This window comes from Hemicordylus capensis, chromosome 3 (assembly GCF_027244095.1).
Source record: "Hemicordylus capensis ecotype Gifberg chromosome 3, rHemCap1.1.pri, whole genome shotgun sequence".
Taxonomy (NCBI): domain Eukaryota; kingdom Metazoa; phylum Chordata; class Lepidosauria; order Squamata; family Cordylidae; genus Hemicordylus; species Hemicordylus capensis.
In genome coordinates, this window is record NC_069659.1 from 276878222 (window position 1) to 276894856 (window position 16635).

General features: G+C 41.3%; 1 protein-coding gene across 1 annotated transcript in view; it reads right to left on the reverse strand.

Moving 5' to 3' along the window:
• SMC3 (structural maintenance of chromosomes 3) overlaps nucleotides 1-16635 on the reverse strand; it is a 42654-nt gene that overhangs the window by 24446 nt on the left and 1573 nt on the right. Inside the window, exons 2-14 of the mRNA XM_053308528.1 lie at nucleotides 15651-15726; nucleotides 13903-13941; nucleotides 12849-12916; nucleotides 12450-12521; nucleotides 12230-12309; nucleotides 11001-11079; nucleotides 6719-6836; nucleotides 5732-5907; nucleotides 4814-4894; nucleotides 3830-3994; nucleotides 2864-2985; nucleotides 1653-1866; nucleotides 229-332 (exon numbers count right to left, since the gene is read on the reverse strand). Of these exons, the coding sequence (XP_053164503.1) occupies nucleotides 229-332; nucleotides 1653-1866; nucleotides 2864-2985; nucleotides 3830-3994; nucleotides 4814-4894; nucleotides 5732-5907; nucleotides 6719-6836; nucleotides 11001-11079; nucleotides 12230-12309; nucleotides 12450-12521; nucleotides 12849-12916; nucleotides 13903-13941; nucleotides 15651-15726 (1394 nt within the window). The remainder of the gene's footprint in view (nucleotides 1-228; nucleotides 333-1652; nucleotides 1867-2863; nucleotides 2986-3829; nucleotides 3995-4813; nucleotides 4895-5731; nucleotides 5908-6718; nucleotides 6837-11000; nucleotides 11080-12229; nucleotides 12310-12449; nucleotides 12522-12848; nucleotides 12917-13902; nucleotides 13942-15650; nucleotides 15727-16635) is intronic.

Sequence of the window (16635 nt, forward strand, 5' to 3'; positions counted from 1 at the left end):
TGCATATGGACAAAAACACTCTGAAGTATATTAAAGATACCCAACAGTAAAGCTATATATTTAAAATGCTTGATCAATGATTTTCAAAATCAATGGTAAAATCTTTGCAGAATAAGACACTTAAAAATATTTATAAAAAGCAACAGATATTTACATAACTTTTAAAGTATGCTGTATAAGCTTGCACATTCTTCACAAGACTGGAAACAAGAAAAGTCAATACATTACTTTCTCTCACTCTGTAGTTCATCTTTTTTGTTTTTCACTTCATAATATTTTCTGTCCAATTCTTCAACACGAGCTTTTACTTCATTAAGATCCTGGTCCAATTTCTAATGCATATGAAAAGAGGGGGTGTTTTTAACTCAACATCTTATCATTCTGCTTCACTTCCAACCACCTTGTTACCTTTAAACAGCATAAATATTGTGTAACTGTCTAGAATGAGATGAAGTATGCTTTTGTCAGGGAACATTTATTTGTTTGTTTATTTAACATATTTTTATATCACCCAAAACTTGCGTCTCTGGGTGGTTTACAACAAAATAAAAACATTAAAACGTTAGTTAAAAACAAAAATAAGAAATTTAAAATATGACAATTTAAAAATTTAAAAACAACATTAAAAACAATCAAAACAGTATCATTTAAAAGCCTGGGTGAACAGGTGTGTCTTTAAAGACTTTTTAAAAATTGTCAGAGATGGGGAGGCTCTTATTTCACTAGGGAACGCATTTCAAAGCCTCGGGGCAGCAATGGAGAAAGCCCATCCCTCCTTAGTAGCCACCAGACAAGCCGGTGGCAACTGGAAACGGACCTCTCCTGATGATCTCAATGGGCGGTGGGGTTCATAACAAAGAAGACGTTCTCTTAAATACTCAGGGCCCAAGCTGTTTAGGGCTTTATAAGTTATAACTAACACCTTGTATTTTGCCCGGAAACATATCAGCAGCCATTGTAACTCCTTCAATACAGGAGTAATATGGTCTCTCCTAGATGCCCCAGAGACCAGCCTGACACGGGTAGCAAAAAATCAAATCGTGACTAGGCAATTCAGATTTCTGGCTATTTTCAGAGTACAGATAATAAGTTAACAATTCAGTTACAATCAATCACATTTGATTTGAAGTTTTTTCTTTGGAATTCAAGCCTTATGCAAATGTATTCTACAAGCAGCGGGGAATTAAGAGAACTCACTGCTGCTGCCCCTTTCCCCAGCATGTACATTCTGTTCCCTTACCACCCAACATCCTCATGTTGAAAATGGTCCTCCTATAAGCACAGGTCTAATCCACACAATCCTTCGCTCTCAAAGCCAGGGGTCCCGAACAGTGCTCCCTCTACTGGAATTCCCAGATGTTGTGGACTACAACTCCCATAATCCCCTGTCAAAGGCCATTCCATCTGGGGATGCTGGGAGTTGTAGTGAACAACATCTGGGAAACCCTGTTAGAAGGAATGCTGGTTCCGAATCAATCAAGATGTTTATCACATAGACACTGGGAGAGCCTGGAGTGAGTACTTCACAGACCGGTTTAACATAATCCAACTCCCCACCCCAGCCCATTGTACACAGAGAGAACATCTGTATAGGGCATCAAAACATATATTTGATGACTACAAGCAATCTTGCACTAATCTCAGCTCCTTACACTGTACTGCTCCAGATTCTTCTCTTTATTGGCCTCTGTATCTTCTAAATCTTTATGTATAGCAGCAATCTGTCGTTTCTTGTCATTGATTGCTTGATCTAGGGACTTGAGCTCTTTTTTAATCCATTTATCTCTTTCTTCTTTAGAGGTAAACTGACTTCCTCGACCTTGTTTTGCATAAAGATCTGTTCTTTCCTGGGTAGCTTGTGCCAGTCTGAAGAGGGGGGAAAAATGAATCAAATTACTTTTTTTAAAGGAAGTACTATTCTATAAACATAATGGGCTAATCTTTTCAACTTTTGTAAAGAACATAACCATCTTAGGTAACTGAAGGAGTCATTTCAACAGATACTTGTGTGGGGTTCATTTTTTACACCCCACCCCCCCAACTGTATGTATTAATCTACCTAATGGCGCAGTGGGGAAATGGCTTGACTACCAAGCCGGTCCGAATCCCTGCTGGTATGTTTCCCAGACTAGTGATATAGCAGTGATATAGGGCAGCAGTGATATAGACATAATCTCATACTATGCGGGAGGTAGCAATGGTAAACTCCTCTTGTATTGTACCAAAGACAACCACAGGGCTCTGTGGCTGTCAGGAGTCGACACCGACTCGACAGCACACTTTACTTTACCATGTTCTACTAGCCAAATGACAGGGGCCTATACAAGTAATACAAGCTCCAAAAAAAAATATTGTAGCTATTATGAATGTTAATAGAAATGTAAACTAGAATACCATGTACATACTTTATTTTATGCTGCTTCCCCATATTTACTTAAAGCAGTTAGTGATAACTCAAAGCAGTTCGAGTTATTAGTTTGAGTGATTACTCCAAGCAGTTAGTGGACTACTATCCAGTTCTATCACTTAAGACTCAGATTGGGCAGCACCAACTTTAAAAATAATTTAAAATCTCAAGTCTATTCCTGGTAGGAGAGGGAAGGCGTCACCCTCTCCTACTCCACTCCTGTGCCACTGCATCTTACACAGGACAGCCCCATGGCATCTCATCAGCTCATGCCATCTCTCTTACACGAAGGTTGTAGAGGATCCAAATCAATTTCAGAATATTCTTTTGCTTCTCATGTAAGATACACGATAAGGACCTTCGCATTCTCTTCAAGACAGACATGCTTGGGTGCCCATGGGCACCCAGTGTTTCCCTTTCATATTGCACATCAGTGTCACTAACCGCTACACACACCTGGCAATTCCTCGTTCTTCTTTTTCTTTTACACTGTTGAACTTGGGTTCTGTTTCTTGCAATTCTTTCTGCTTCTCTTCAATTTTCTCAAGAAGTTTCTGCCTCTCTTTTAATAGTCTTTTCTGAAAATAAAGGTGACATAGGCTAAGTCGTTTGAGAGAAAGTTTCCCTTTGACTGCCATAGTATGTACCAAACGTCATTACATGTAACGTCATATTACATGATTGACAAACGCTATTACAACAAGGAATAGTGGCTGACATCCAGACTAATACACCATGAACTGAAAAACGTTTTGTGAGTGCAATGAGGGTGGGCAGAGGCAGCCCCAGTTTTTTACTCCTTTTAGGCAAGGTGCAACATGTTGTCAATCCCTCACTACCCACTCAAGCATTTAAAGGAGGCACAGGCTGATGAAAGGAGATTGCTTGCTAGCAGCTTCTTCTTGATGCCTTGGCCACCTTTCAAAGCTTTCAAAGGAGCTGGGCAATGAGAAGCTGCTGGCAGTTTAGTTTAGTTTATTACTATCAACGATTAAAGATCAGCAAGCTGCTGGCAAGCACACGCCTCTCCAGAACCCCACATTCCAAATCCTTGCGGAGGTTGGATTGGAATCCAACTGCTGCAAGGTTTTAGAAGGGCACCTTGAGCAGAGTTGCCATCACTCTCTTCCTTGTGTGCCACCTTTCCAAAAGGCTTTGCAAGACGCGGGTAAGAAGCTCCCTATCCAAGCCTTCCCAAGGTCTGCAAAGGTGTCATGCAAGGAGGGAGGATTGTTAACAGCCTTTCCAAATGGCTTCGCGAGGCTTGGATGGAAATCTCCCAATGCCTTTCAACATTCTGCAAGAGTACCGCATGAGGCGTCCCCGCTCCATACACAGCAACTTCCCAAGCAGCCCCACGAGGTCCTTGAAAGGCATTGGGATGGCACTGCATGAGGAGCACTCCCCGCACTGCCCACTTACCCTTTGTTCACTATTTCCAGCCAGTTCATCTTGCAAGTCTTTTGCTTTAAGTTCTAGTTTGGTCCTCTGTTTTATCTGTTCTTGTCTTTCCGCACTGAGCTGTTCTTTCTCTTCTTTCATAGCTGAAATCTTGGTTTTTAGTTCTCGGACTTGCCGTTCAATTTCCTGTACAGAGATGCAACACACATCAACAAGTGTTTGGGGGAAATACTGTCATCAGGTTGGAGGATTCAGAGCCATCTCAGTGGATCACACAGAGAAAAGACCTCCAGGTATTGCTCCTTATGCCTCTTTGACTGGTGCACCATTCACAGGTGTGCTGCAGAAGGAGAAAAACCTGCCAAACTGCTACTAGCAGTAAGACAAGGTGACTGGGAAGAGCTGAAGCCACTCGGCCTGTCAGAATGTCTCTGCTGTGCAGCCAGCAGGCTGCAAGGTCACTGATTAAATGTGTAAAGTTATTACTTGACAGGCATCATTTTTTACTTGTAACAGAGGAGTGGGTTTCCAGAACACACACAATAAGAAATGTTAATTATCTAACAATTTAACTGTTTCTCTCATTTCATGTTATCTGTCCTGACAAAGTCTCTACAATGTTGAAATTTAAGAATGATGAGTCAGGCACTTTAAAAGCATTCTAGAAGTGTTTAGTTGTATTGCAGTTCAAAAGTGGAAGCACCAAGTTGTTCTGAAGCTGAGCACCCAAGACTTGGCTCCTACATTCTCTGGGGAATTCTGATAAACTGTTACTCTGATCCAGCCAGGGGAATGCGCATACATGGAAGCACATTACTTCATCAGGTGTAGTCTCTGTCCAAAGGGCACTGCATAGATGGAATGTATAATCCTGTTTTGTGTAAATGCTATTTTTCAATCTCTGGCTACTAGTCATGACAATACTTGTTGCATGCAAGTATCCATGGAAAAGGGCCACTGTGCAATAGAAAACTATTATTATGCTCTGTTGCCTAAGGGACTTACTTCCATTTTATCTCGAGCATCTTGCTGTGCGTCTCTTAATTGTCTTGATTTCTCTCCACTTGTTTCTCGTTTGGCAGAAAGCTGAAAGGATACCAGAACTCAATCAGCACTAACATTCTGATCAATTTTGTGAATTAACATTATTTAGAAAACCTTTTTTTTTAAAGGCATAAAATTATATATGTTGAAAGAAAGAAATGTTGATAATGAAAAAACTGGCTTGAATTCACAGTATTGCAAATGGAAAGACACTCCCAAAAGAGGATTTTTGAGCATCTCTTTCCCTACTGCATTCTCTGCAGCCTCCCATCAAAAGCTGAGCCTCCTGAGATTCCCTGCTGCTGGGAAGCAGGGAATCAGCTAAAATCATGTAGGCAGGGATCTCTGCCTGAATTCAGCTGCTTCTCCCTTTTCCCTGCAGCCCCCACACTGTTCTGGAGGATCCTCCAAGTTTTAGGAGAGGCTTTTCAGTAGGGATGTGCATGGAACATCCTGACCCTAACAGTTTGAAAGGAGTCCGGTTCCACCGGATCGATGGTGGGGGTGGGGAGATGCTGCTTTAATTCAGGGAACCTATCCAACACACCTGTGAGCACATTGCACACACACGTACCCGCGCAGATACTTCCGGTTGTATCCAGTAAACAGGGGCAACGATGTGGCAGGGAGGTATGCTGCACCACATGAACTTTCGAAAAAAAGCACTGGCAGGGAAAGAGTGGAGGGAGGGGTGAGTGCACCCTCCCCTGCTCTTAAAGCAGCAGCACCCCTCCCCGCCATCGAACCACCCCCGCCTGGTTCCATGCACATCCCTACTTTTCAACAGGGGAGGAAAGAGTGAGGAAGTCCCCTTGCACAAAGATCACTCTTTGGATCCAATACATTATATTTTTAGTAGGCAAGGGGAAATTGACTTACCTCATCGAGTTTAGCTCGCGTTTCATTAAGTTCCTGATTATAAATGGTATATTCCAGTGCTCTCCTCATTTTATCCCACTTTTGATATTGAGCTAGCTCTTCTTTCTCCTCTTCCAGGGTATGTAATCGCTCTTCAATATACTTCAACAGCTCGTTTATTTTTTCCCTTTTCCCCTCTATTTTTTTTTTAAACAAAATTATCCAATTACCATAGATAATAAGCAACAAGTGTCAAAATTTGGTTCCTTTTATACAGGAAATGACTCAGTAAGAATACTGCATGCAGTAACTTTCTTTAAAGCAAAGTATCCTTTCAGGAGAACTACAATGAATAGTATTATGTGTTCTCAATTGTTACTATTCGTGTCTGATTAAAAATTATCTACATGCAATTTATTTCACATTAAAACTTCAAATTAACAAGATGGAAATGACCCATCACTTCCATGTTCCAAAATAAACAAATGAACGTTCAGAAAACTATTAGTGTTCACTGCTCTTACTCCTAAGAAAATAATGGATGAAAAGGAGAAATAAGGAAATATACTTGGGAACATTTCCTCACAACATGGATTGAAGGCATCTATACCTACTTGATGGGCAAGCATGTGCAAATGGGGGCTGTGAAATTTCCCAGCCCAATCCATCAATAGCCCTATCAGATAAACGGCAATCACTCCAATCAGCTGCTCAAGGATCGATTTAGTCCACCCACCATCCCCTGAACTAATCAATATCCTCATCAGGGCTATATATGTGGAGCCCTGCTGTTGTACACACTTATGGATCAATGCACATAACAGAATTCTACACCACAGCAACCATTTCAAGATAGTGTTGAAAACATTAGCTCCCCCCCCCCAACTTGCTATACCACTGCATTCTAAGAAAACCATCAAGTTCTCTTATAAAACTTCTATCATGGCAAACACTTCTAGCATGATGTGGCTATATTTTGAAACTGTAATGGTCAAAAACTATTTTTACCAGTTTCTTTCATTAAGGAGATACTCTCTTCTTTACGTTCGTCATATACTCTAGTGCCAGCTACTTCCCTTAACAGCTTTAGTCTCTGAGAGTCAGGAGCTGTGGCCATCTGATTAATCTAAAAAAAAACAAGAACAAATCCCAGAAAAATGGAACATTTTGCTTATCATTTTATCACAGCAAGAAAACAGCTAAAGCAGTAAAGATCAACATACTCAGCATTGAAATGGTCTCCTACAACTGCTTTATTAAGATGACAATATTCTCAGCTACACTTTGATCTCAAATATTTATTTTTTACATTTATATCCCGCATTTCCTCCAAGGATCTCAGTACATGCTTATGTTTATCCTCACAACTCTGTGATGCAGGTTAGGCTGAGAGAGATATGACTGGCCCAGAGTCACCCAGTGAGTTTCATGGTTGAATGGGGATTTGAACTTGGGTCTTCCCGATCCTAGTCCAACACTCTAACCACTATGCTAATACTTCTGTGTAGCACCACAAAACACTGCTGTGCCCACCAATACCAAGCAGGCACAGCCCAGACTAAAGACAAGCCACCATGAATACAAGACATTTGCATGCTAGTTCAGGATTTTGTTCAGTGGTGTGAAAATGACTATAGCCAATATGCCTAAGCATTATTTTGTTAGATTTCCTTGACCATACAAAATCATTTGTGATTTTTCTATCTGAAAACATTATGACTGATAGTTTTCAGGAAAGGTTAATGTGGTATATGAATATTTGAAGAAAGGTTACCATTTAAGATCGCTATTATTATGCTTCACCTAAACTTTAGTAAAACTAAAAAGTAATGGTGATACAGGAGGACCTCACAATTCGTGAGTCCAGCACTTGCAGGTTCGCGCATCCATGGTCGGGTAATTAGCACCCGACTTGGGTATATGCGGGAAAACATGGTTAATAAAGGGTTAAATTCGTATATATACAGGTCAGGGGTGGTCAGAAACGACCTCGGAGACCATTTCTGGCTGCTATTTTGATTGCTGGAGTGATTGGGGGTCATTTTATGGCTGAAACCGGGGCAAAACATCATGACTTTGGGGCGGGTTTCAGCATGGTAGAGCACCTGGGGGGCCAGCTGGAGGCCATTTGGGGCAAAGCCAGCTATTTTTTGCAACCAGGAACCTAAACCCCCACCCCCACCCCATTGCTCTAATGCCCCGTTTTTTGCGGATTCGGTATCCGCAGCTCCCCCAAGGAATGGAACCCCCTGTGAATAACGGGGTTATCTTGTACTAACACTAGCAGTTGGCATCTACAGTGAGGGAAATAAGTATTTGATCCCCTGCTGATTTTGTCCGTTTGCCCTCTGACACAGAAATGACCAGGCTATAATTGGAATGGTAGGTTTATTGTAGCTGTGAGAGACAGAATAACAACAAACAAACCCTCAAAAGCCCAGTGCCCAAAAGTCAGCGATGGATTTGCATTGTAGTGAGGGAAATAAGTATTTGATCCCCTATCAACCAGCAAGATTTCAGGCTCCCAGGTGTCTTTTCACTATAGGCAGGTAACGAGCTGAGATGAGGAACACCCTCTGTAAGGGAGTGCTCCTAATCCCAGCTTGTTACAGTACCTGTATAAAAGACACCTGTCCATAGAAGCAAGCAATCACTCAGCTTCCAAACTCACCACCATGCCCAAGACCAAAGAGCTGTCGAAGGATGTCAGGGACAAGGTTGTAGACCTGCACAAGGCTGGACTGGGCTACAAGACTATCTCCAAGCAGCTTGGTGAGAAGGTGACTACAGTTGGCACGATAACTCGCAAATGGAAGAAACACAAAATAACTGTCAATCTCCCTCGGTCTGGGGCTCCATGCAAGATCTCACCTCGTGGAGTTGCAATGATCATGAGAACGGTGACAAAGCAGCCCAGAACTACACGGGGGGAACTTGTCAATGATCTCAGGGCAGCTGGAACCATAGTCACCAAGAAAACAATTGGTAACACACTACGCCGTGAAGGACTGAAATCTTGCAGTGCCCGCAAGGTCCCCCTGCTCAAGGCAGCACATGTACAGGCCCGTCTGCAGTTTGCCAATGCACATCTGAATGATCCAGAGGAGAACTGGGTGAAACTGTTGTGGTCAGATGAGACCAAAATCGAGCTCTTTGGCATCAACTCAACTCGCCGTGTGTTGAGGAGGAGGAATGCTGCCTATGAGCCCAAGAGCACCATCCCCACCGTCAAACATGGAGATGGACACATTATGCTTTGGGGGTGTTTTTCTGCTAAGAGGGCAGGACACCTTCACCGCATCGAAGGGACGATGGACGGGACCATGTACCGTCAGATCTTGGGTGAGCACCTCCCTCCCTCAGCCAGGGCATTGAGAATGGGTCGTGGATGGGTATTCCAGCATGACAATGACCCAAAACACACAGCCAAGGCAACAAAGGAGTGGCTCAAAAAGAAGCACATGAAGGTCCTGGAGTGGCCCAGCCAGTCTCCAGACCTTAATCCCATAGAAAATCTGTGGAGGGAGCTGAAGGTTCGGGTTGCCAAACATCAGCCTCGAAACCTTTCTGACTTGGAGAGGATCTGCAAAGAGGAGTGGGACAACATCCCTCCTGGGTTGTGTGCAAACCTGGCAGCCAACTACAAGAAACGTCTGACCTCTGTGATTGCCAACAAGGGTTTTGCCACCAAGTACTAAGACATCTTTTATGAAGGGATCGAATACTTATTTCCCTCACTACAATGCAAATCCATTGCTGACTTTTGGGCACTGGGCTTTTGAGGGTTTGTTTGTTGTTATTATGTCTCTCACAGCTACAATAAACCTACCATTCCAATTATAGCCTGGTCATTTCTGTGTCAGAGGGCAAACGGACAAAATCAGCAGGGGATCAAATACTTATTTCCTTCACTGTACCTACAAGAGTTGAGCAATAAAAACTTATAGCTAAAGAAAACATCCTAATATCCTGTTTTCATTTTTTTTTGTCCCTGAATGTTGCTATTCTAACTTTCTAAAAATAAACTTAATTAGTCTAGAATAAACCAAACAGTAGATTCTAGCCAACTGGTTCCAAGATCAGGTTTAAAGTTTTTCACTTGAAATATGCAGTAGCCAGGTAACCAATGCTAATAATGAACAACTTCTAGTAATCAAAGTTGTAAATGGCCAAGAGGAATAGCACTAGAACTGAGGGGTTAGCAAGAGAGCAACTGTGATGGCCATATGATGTGGGGATTCTTCAAATCACAATCCTCCAGATGATCATGAACAGCAATGATTAAACAAACAGTAATCAATCAAGATGTAATGAAATATAAAATCTCTCTTATTGGGCCGGTTCAGATTAACACAGCCCTTTATGTGTGATCATGTCAGGGTCATGCTGATGTCACCAGCAGACATAACAACAAACTCACAGCATGTCCTATAATCATGCGAGGGAGGTATTAATCCTAATTGCCCCTCTTCACCCACTCCAAAACAGGATTGACACCTCTCTCACACAATTAAAATATGTACTAGAAGTGCATTGGCACATCCACTGGTGACATCAGAGAGGACTCATTCTTGGCATAGCCCAAAATTATTGCGTGTATAAGGCTGTGTTCATCTGAACTGGTCCACTGATTAATATTATAGTTATTGTTGGTGTCCAGACTAAGAGTTGTGTGAGAGTAACACTTTTGCTTATGCACAGCAATCCCCTCTTCCCTCTGCAGACACCTGTGCCCTCCGAAGACATGAAGGTGGATTGCAGAAAGTCACTTTCCCCCTTTGAGCATGAGTGGAAGTCTTCCCCTCAAGCAATTCTTACCACTGACAATCTTCTTTCTGAAAAAATACAATGTTCTCATGTGTAGCCTAGCCTGGTTTAGGCTGCACATGTGAAGCACCCGGATTTGTGCGGATTCTGGCATTCCAGCCCAGCCTGACTGCATGTGTAAGCCTGGCTTTTAGACAGGGCTGCTGGGATTGTGTGTCCCCTCAGGCTGCACGCAGCCCAAGGAGACACAGACGGGTGCCTAGTGTGCCCCTTTCATAGGGTATTCCCCAAATGCACCACGCTCATCGTGTGGTGCATTGTGGGATACCTAGAGGCTAGGACATGTCGTCCCAGCTTCCAGAGATCCGGGATGTGTGGAGCACCACGGTTTGTGCTCCTACTACTGCTGAGTGATCGTGTATGTGTGTGTGAGGAGGTAAGGTTTGCATAGACTTCCCCTAGCTGGCCCATCTGTCCCACCTCCTGGTCTTGTGAATACCCTTATTGTAGCTATTCATCATACCTTTCCTTGTTTAACAATATAGTATGGATTGCTGCGAGAAAACCCAGCACTCTCAAGGAGGTTCATCACATCATTTTTCCTGGAAATAAATTTGCAAACAGTAAGCCTTTCAATTGTGCTCATTCAAAATAAAACAAATAATTCAAATATGAGACAAAATTAATAACTAGTCTCCTTTCTTCAGATGTAGACATTAAACTGACTTTTAAAAAATAGTATTTGCAGACAAGTTGCAGTTTAAGGATAGGAAAATAGGAAGCTGACTTCTATAGAGTCAGACCATTAGCTCATCTGGCTCAGTATTGTCATCACAGACTGGCAGTGGCTCCTCCAAGGTTGCAGGCAGGAGTCTCTTTCAGTCCTATCTTGGGAGATGCCAGGGAAGGAACTTGGAACCTTCTGCATGCAAATGCTCTTCCCAGAGCAGCCCCATCCAAGGGGAATATCTCAGAGTACTCACATGTAGCCTTCCATTCAAATGCAAACCAGGGTGGACCCTGCTTACTATCACTGTCTAATGGCTAATTTCTTGTTATTAGGACTAAAACTTGTATAAAATCAATGAAGCAAAAAGAATTTGCTTCATCCTCAAAACCTGCACTATGGCACATTTTGCTGCTGTCAACAAACATGCCCCAACACCATGCTGCTTAGACTTGAATGGACTGCTATTCTGAGAACAAAAATACCACCAGCAGACTGAGCAGTAAATGGTATCATGTGACCTCTCCCTTATTTTCCCATAGCTACCACTATTTATATACCACTTTTCAACAAAAGTTTGCAAAGCAGTTTAAGAAAAAAAACCAAGATAGAACAAATAAATAATAAAATATAAAATAGGCATTTACTAGGGCTGTGTGCCCAAATTTCCGATTCCAAAGAAACTGTACCATCTCTCCGGCACTTGGCAGAGGTGAGCACTTCTGGCATGGCCAGCTCCACTCACTAATTCCCATTTTTGGTGTTGGGATAGGGCAGGCTTTTCACCAGAACCCCCAGCAATGTGTATCTACTCTCGCTGAGCCCTTCCAGACTGCAGTGCTCTGGAGTCTAAAGGCTCATGTGCAACTATGCTCATGCCGGGAAGCAGAGAGAGTTGCTTCCATCACACCCCTCCAGCCCCCTCGAAGCAAAAGCACTTCATTAGTCAGGCTGTCAGCCAGTGTCCTTACACAAGTCTCTATTCAAGCCAGGCTTGGTTTAAAAGGAGAGGAAATGGCACTTACGTCACCATTTTCTTGTCTAGGAAATACTGGTCCTTTTTAGCACCAATGACTCTGCGAAGAGATACTTCTTCCTTATCAATCTTAAGAATACAAAAAGAAATACTGTAAATATCCTGGGGCAGGATCTATAATCAGGACAGTTTATCATAGTTACATATTAATTTAAACCAAACAACACAACAACAAGTGACCAAATAAGAAGCCAATATATTTAACTTACTGGTAACCTGTTGTCCGAGTTGTCAAATATAATTTCCACAAAAGCAGAAATAACACGAGGACCTGTGCCTTCCTAAAGAAAGATAAACAACATTATATTAATCCAAGCTGTTTTAAAAATTTTCTAACCATGATTTCCTTCATGTTCATTTAGTACATCATTTTATTTTAAACATGCAAGTGCTTTATATTTATGTGAGTTTTCCATTTCTCTTCTTACAAAATCAGAAATTATGTCTTTGTTAAAAAGTAAATATTCTATTTTGAAATATAGACTTTAAAGAGACTTTACTAAGGGGTGGAACACAGTTTCAATACACACGACTAAAACACAACACACATTATTTCAATTACCCATTTTACAACAGATTGCTTCCATACATCAGTTATCTTAACTTACATGTAACAAAGCCAGCCTTTGCTCAGGACGAAGATGACTGAACTCATCACTGAGGACAAACTGAATTGCTGTAATGAAAGAGGTACTGTAAGTATCTTCACTAATGTGTAGGATTCAGTTCAATAGTATATCCCTGAACCATATAATCTCTTTATAAACAGCTGCAGATTGCACTCAGCCTATCATTCTTTAAAGTGATGAGTTCTAAAACATTAATACCTGTTAATTAATTTCTTGCAATACCCTAGCAGTTCTGTTGCAGCACAGTTTGGGAAGTACAGGCAAACCTTGTTAATTGTGGACCCAGCATCTGCAGTTGGGCAACTGCCACCCAACCTTGGTATACGCAAAAAGATCCTGCAATTAAAAGGGTTAAGACTCACATATCCAAGGGTTATAGGTGGGTGGAAATTACCTCCAAGGTGATTTCTGCCCACCATTTTGAGGGCAGGAGGTATTTTGTGGCTTGTTGGGTGAAGGGGGAGAAGAGGGGAAAAATATGATTTTTCATGGGGGGAAATCCACGATTTTGGACTTGGGGGACATTACTGGACAGCTGGGGGTCACACAGAGCACGAAAGGGAGCTTCCCCCACTTTCAGTCCTTTTTGTCCCCCCTTTTCACTGCTTCAGGAACCTACCCCCATCCCTAATGCCCCATAATCCGTGGTTTCGCTATCTGTGCCCCCTGTGGAACAGAACCCCCGTGGATAACGGGGTTCTCCTGTACTGTTCTAAGTGTTGCCAGACTCAAGAATTATAAAAGCAAGATTTAATAAGTATTAAAGCAAAAACTGCAATCTCACATAATAGACTACTCAGTGTAACAAAATACATTATTTGGCATGTAGCTTCAAGAACTACATATGCTCAGTTTTAGTATATACATTTTCCCTGCTGAAACTAAACAATACAAATGGAGAGCAGAAATTCAAAAGGTTTATTATACATATTTCCATTATACTAATGTACAATTTGGATCAACAGTTAAAAAAAAGGGTTTGAGACAGTAAACTGGTATCTCTGATTCATGTTACTAAGAAGCTTGAACATACCATAGAAAAAGTTGCTTTTTCCAGAACCATTTCTGCCCACTAAAAATCAAAGTTGAAAGTTACACATTAATTCATGTTAAATGTTATAGTTTGGTGAACTAAATACTTTTGAGAGTTTTATTTTTAAGAAGAGTCAGAGACAACTTTATGCAAAAAGTGACAATGAAAAAGTTAAAGGACTGAACACTATTACACCTATATCCCATTAATGTATGGGAAGTACCTAATTTTTAATAAAGCAATGGGTGATGACATTCTCCAGTAATGAGATCGTAATTTTCCACTTCTGCAATCTATCTGAGAAGAATACAACACCAGAGTGCATGCATCTCTCAGCTTGCTACTACTCTCCTTCTAGATACATTCAAGGTCACATGACCTGGTTTGTCCCGTTAGAATGGAATATATCAGCAAAAAATTAGTGGTTCTAGTAGTATCTATGTTCCCGATAAAAGGAAAACTATTTTAAGAAAATAACTAGTTCTTCATGAGTCCCCTACTGGTATAATCCTGTCAATTTATAGAAACTCAATGATGGAATCTTCCATTGCAGTTGTCACATAGATAACTTTGAGCTGAGTGCCTGATAGAGAATATCATGTGAAAGATTGTAGCCTTCCTCTAGCTGCCCAAGAGGAGAAATACAGCTGGAGCAGCATGTAATTGGACAGAAAAGTTATGGAGCTGGGCAAGGTACAATGGGAATACCGCTCCTGCGTCCATTTCCACACAAGATAACTGCACATTCAGGTTCTTGAAACTGTTAGGGTTTAATACAAATTTTAGGACATAATATGATATATATATTTATTTATTCGATTTATATATCACCCTTCCAAAAATGGCTTAGGGTGATTTAAATTAAAATAAAAACAATTAAAAACAATTAACAGTTAAAAACTATAAAAACAACATAAAATCAATTAACAATTAAAACATTTACAACAGTTTTATAACCCTGGAGGACCAGGCCAAACAGGTTTTAAGGGCTCTGCTGAAAACCAATAATGAATTCAAATTATGGATTTCTGCCGGGAGTGCATTCCACAACTCAGAAGCAGCTACAGAGAAGAGCCGCTTCTGAGTCGCCACCAGAAGTGCTGTTGGTAACTGAAGATGGACCTCCTCAGATGACCTTAATGTGCGGTGGGGATCATGCAGAAGAAGGTGCTCTCTAAGATATATGATCTCCTTCTAGCCACTCTATTTTATCTACATAAACAACCCTTCAAGACAAGTTATGCTGACAAACAGCGACCAGCAACTCCCAGTGAGTTCCAAAGGTGAGCTGTTAATTGAGCTTGGTTTCCTAGTTCAAAAGTCCATCCACTACACTACAGCGACATAGGAGCCCTGTCTATCATTCTGGAACTGTGTGGCATTTCAGTCTATGGGCATAAGTACTGGTTAGGACAAAAGGTTGCTCTGAGCTATGGCCAACTGACAGATGAAAAGCCCTAGAAGGAATTCTACCCATTACTGAGCTATGGTGTGGAAGACTTTCTCCTTTCACCCAACAACTTTGTGGAGACACCTGTTCTCATTATGGAGAATCTATGTATTTACTTTGGATAGCAATCACTTTAGTAATCAAGAACTAATAATATTCTATCATGCAACGAGAGACATATAACAGGCAGTATATAAATATGATAAATAGATAAAATACTCATGAAAATTTTTTTCCAACATGATATTTACTTAAGTTATACACATTTAATCACAAAAATCACACTACAGTAACTTACCAATGACATTATGTTTTGAACTAAACGGATCTACGATAGTCTGATCTCGGTAGCTTCGAAACCCTTGGATGATCACCTGAAACAAACAACTGAAGTCAACACAAAATCTTTCAGATTATTTTGATATCATCTACAGGAGAGGTGGGCAGACAAGGCTTGTGGGAGCTACTTTTTTCCTGACATGGTTTCTGGCAGCTAGTTTTCTGGGAGTTACCAGCTTGATGCTTGGGGAAGCAGGTCAATTGCAGAAAAAATTCACAACAGAATAAGGGGTTTAAAATTTAAAAAATCACTGAATTCTAAAAGAATTTTGCTACAAGGCAGAAGAACAACAGAGGCTACTTTGTGGAGGAAGAAACTGGAAATAAATTAATAGAAGATAAAGTAAAAGCAACTCTAAGCACCTGAAGGAAAGAAAATAATAGTGGTGCAACCTTGCTCCCTCTCAGTCAACCAGTCAGATGTGTGGGAAGGGAGGGCCGCTAGACCTGGAAAGCAACTTCAGATAAGCCCAGGAGCTACCATGCCTCCCATATCCAGTATTCTCATTTCAAGTAAATGTGTTGTCTTCTTTCAATGTAAGTAGAGGACAGGAACCACTTGAGAGTCAGGACTGAGTAAAGCTTGCACTAATGATTTAACCCAATGCAGTGGCTGTAATGGCTTTTGCAATGATTTGATCACTGCAAAATGATTAAATCACTGCAAAGCCACTAAAATTGTTAGTGATTTTGCTCTTCACATGGCCATGATGTGCAAGGGACTACCATGACTTTTGTGAGAGAGCTAATACCATTAAGAGTACCAGTAAGCTGGTACATCTTATGTAGTATCCTGCTATGGTGATCCAGGTGATAGACATGCACAGGATTGCACCACTGTAGAACTTGGAGTGGAGATAAATGGCATGAGGGTCATCTTTTCCCCACCAGTAACCTCACTCCCTTGAAAAACATGGTCTCCTTTCCTACTCATTTGTACCCAT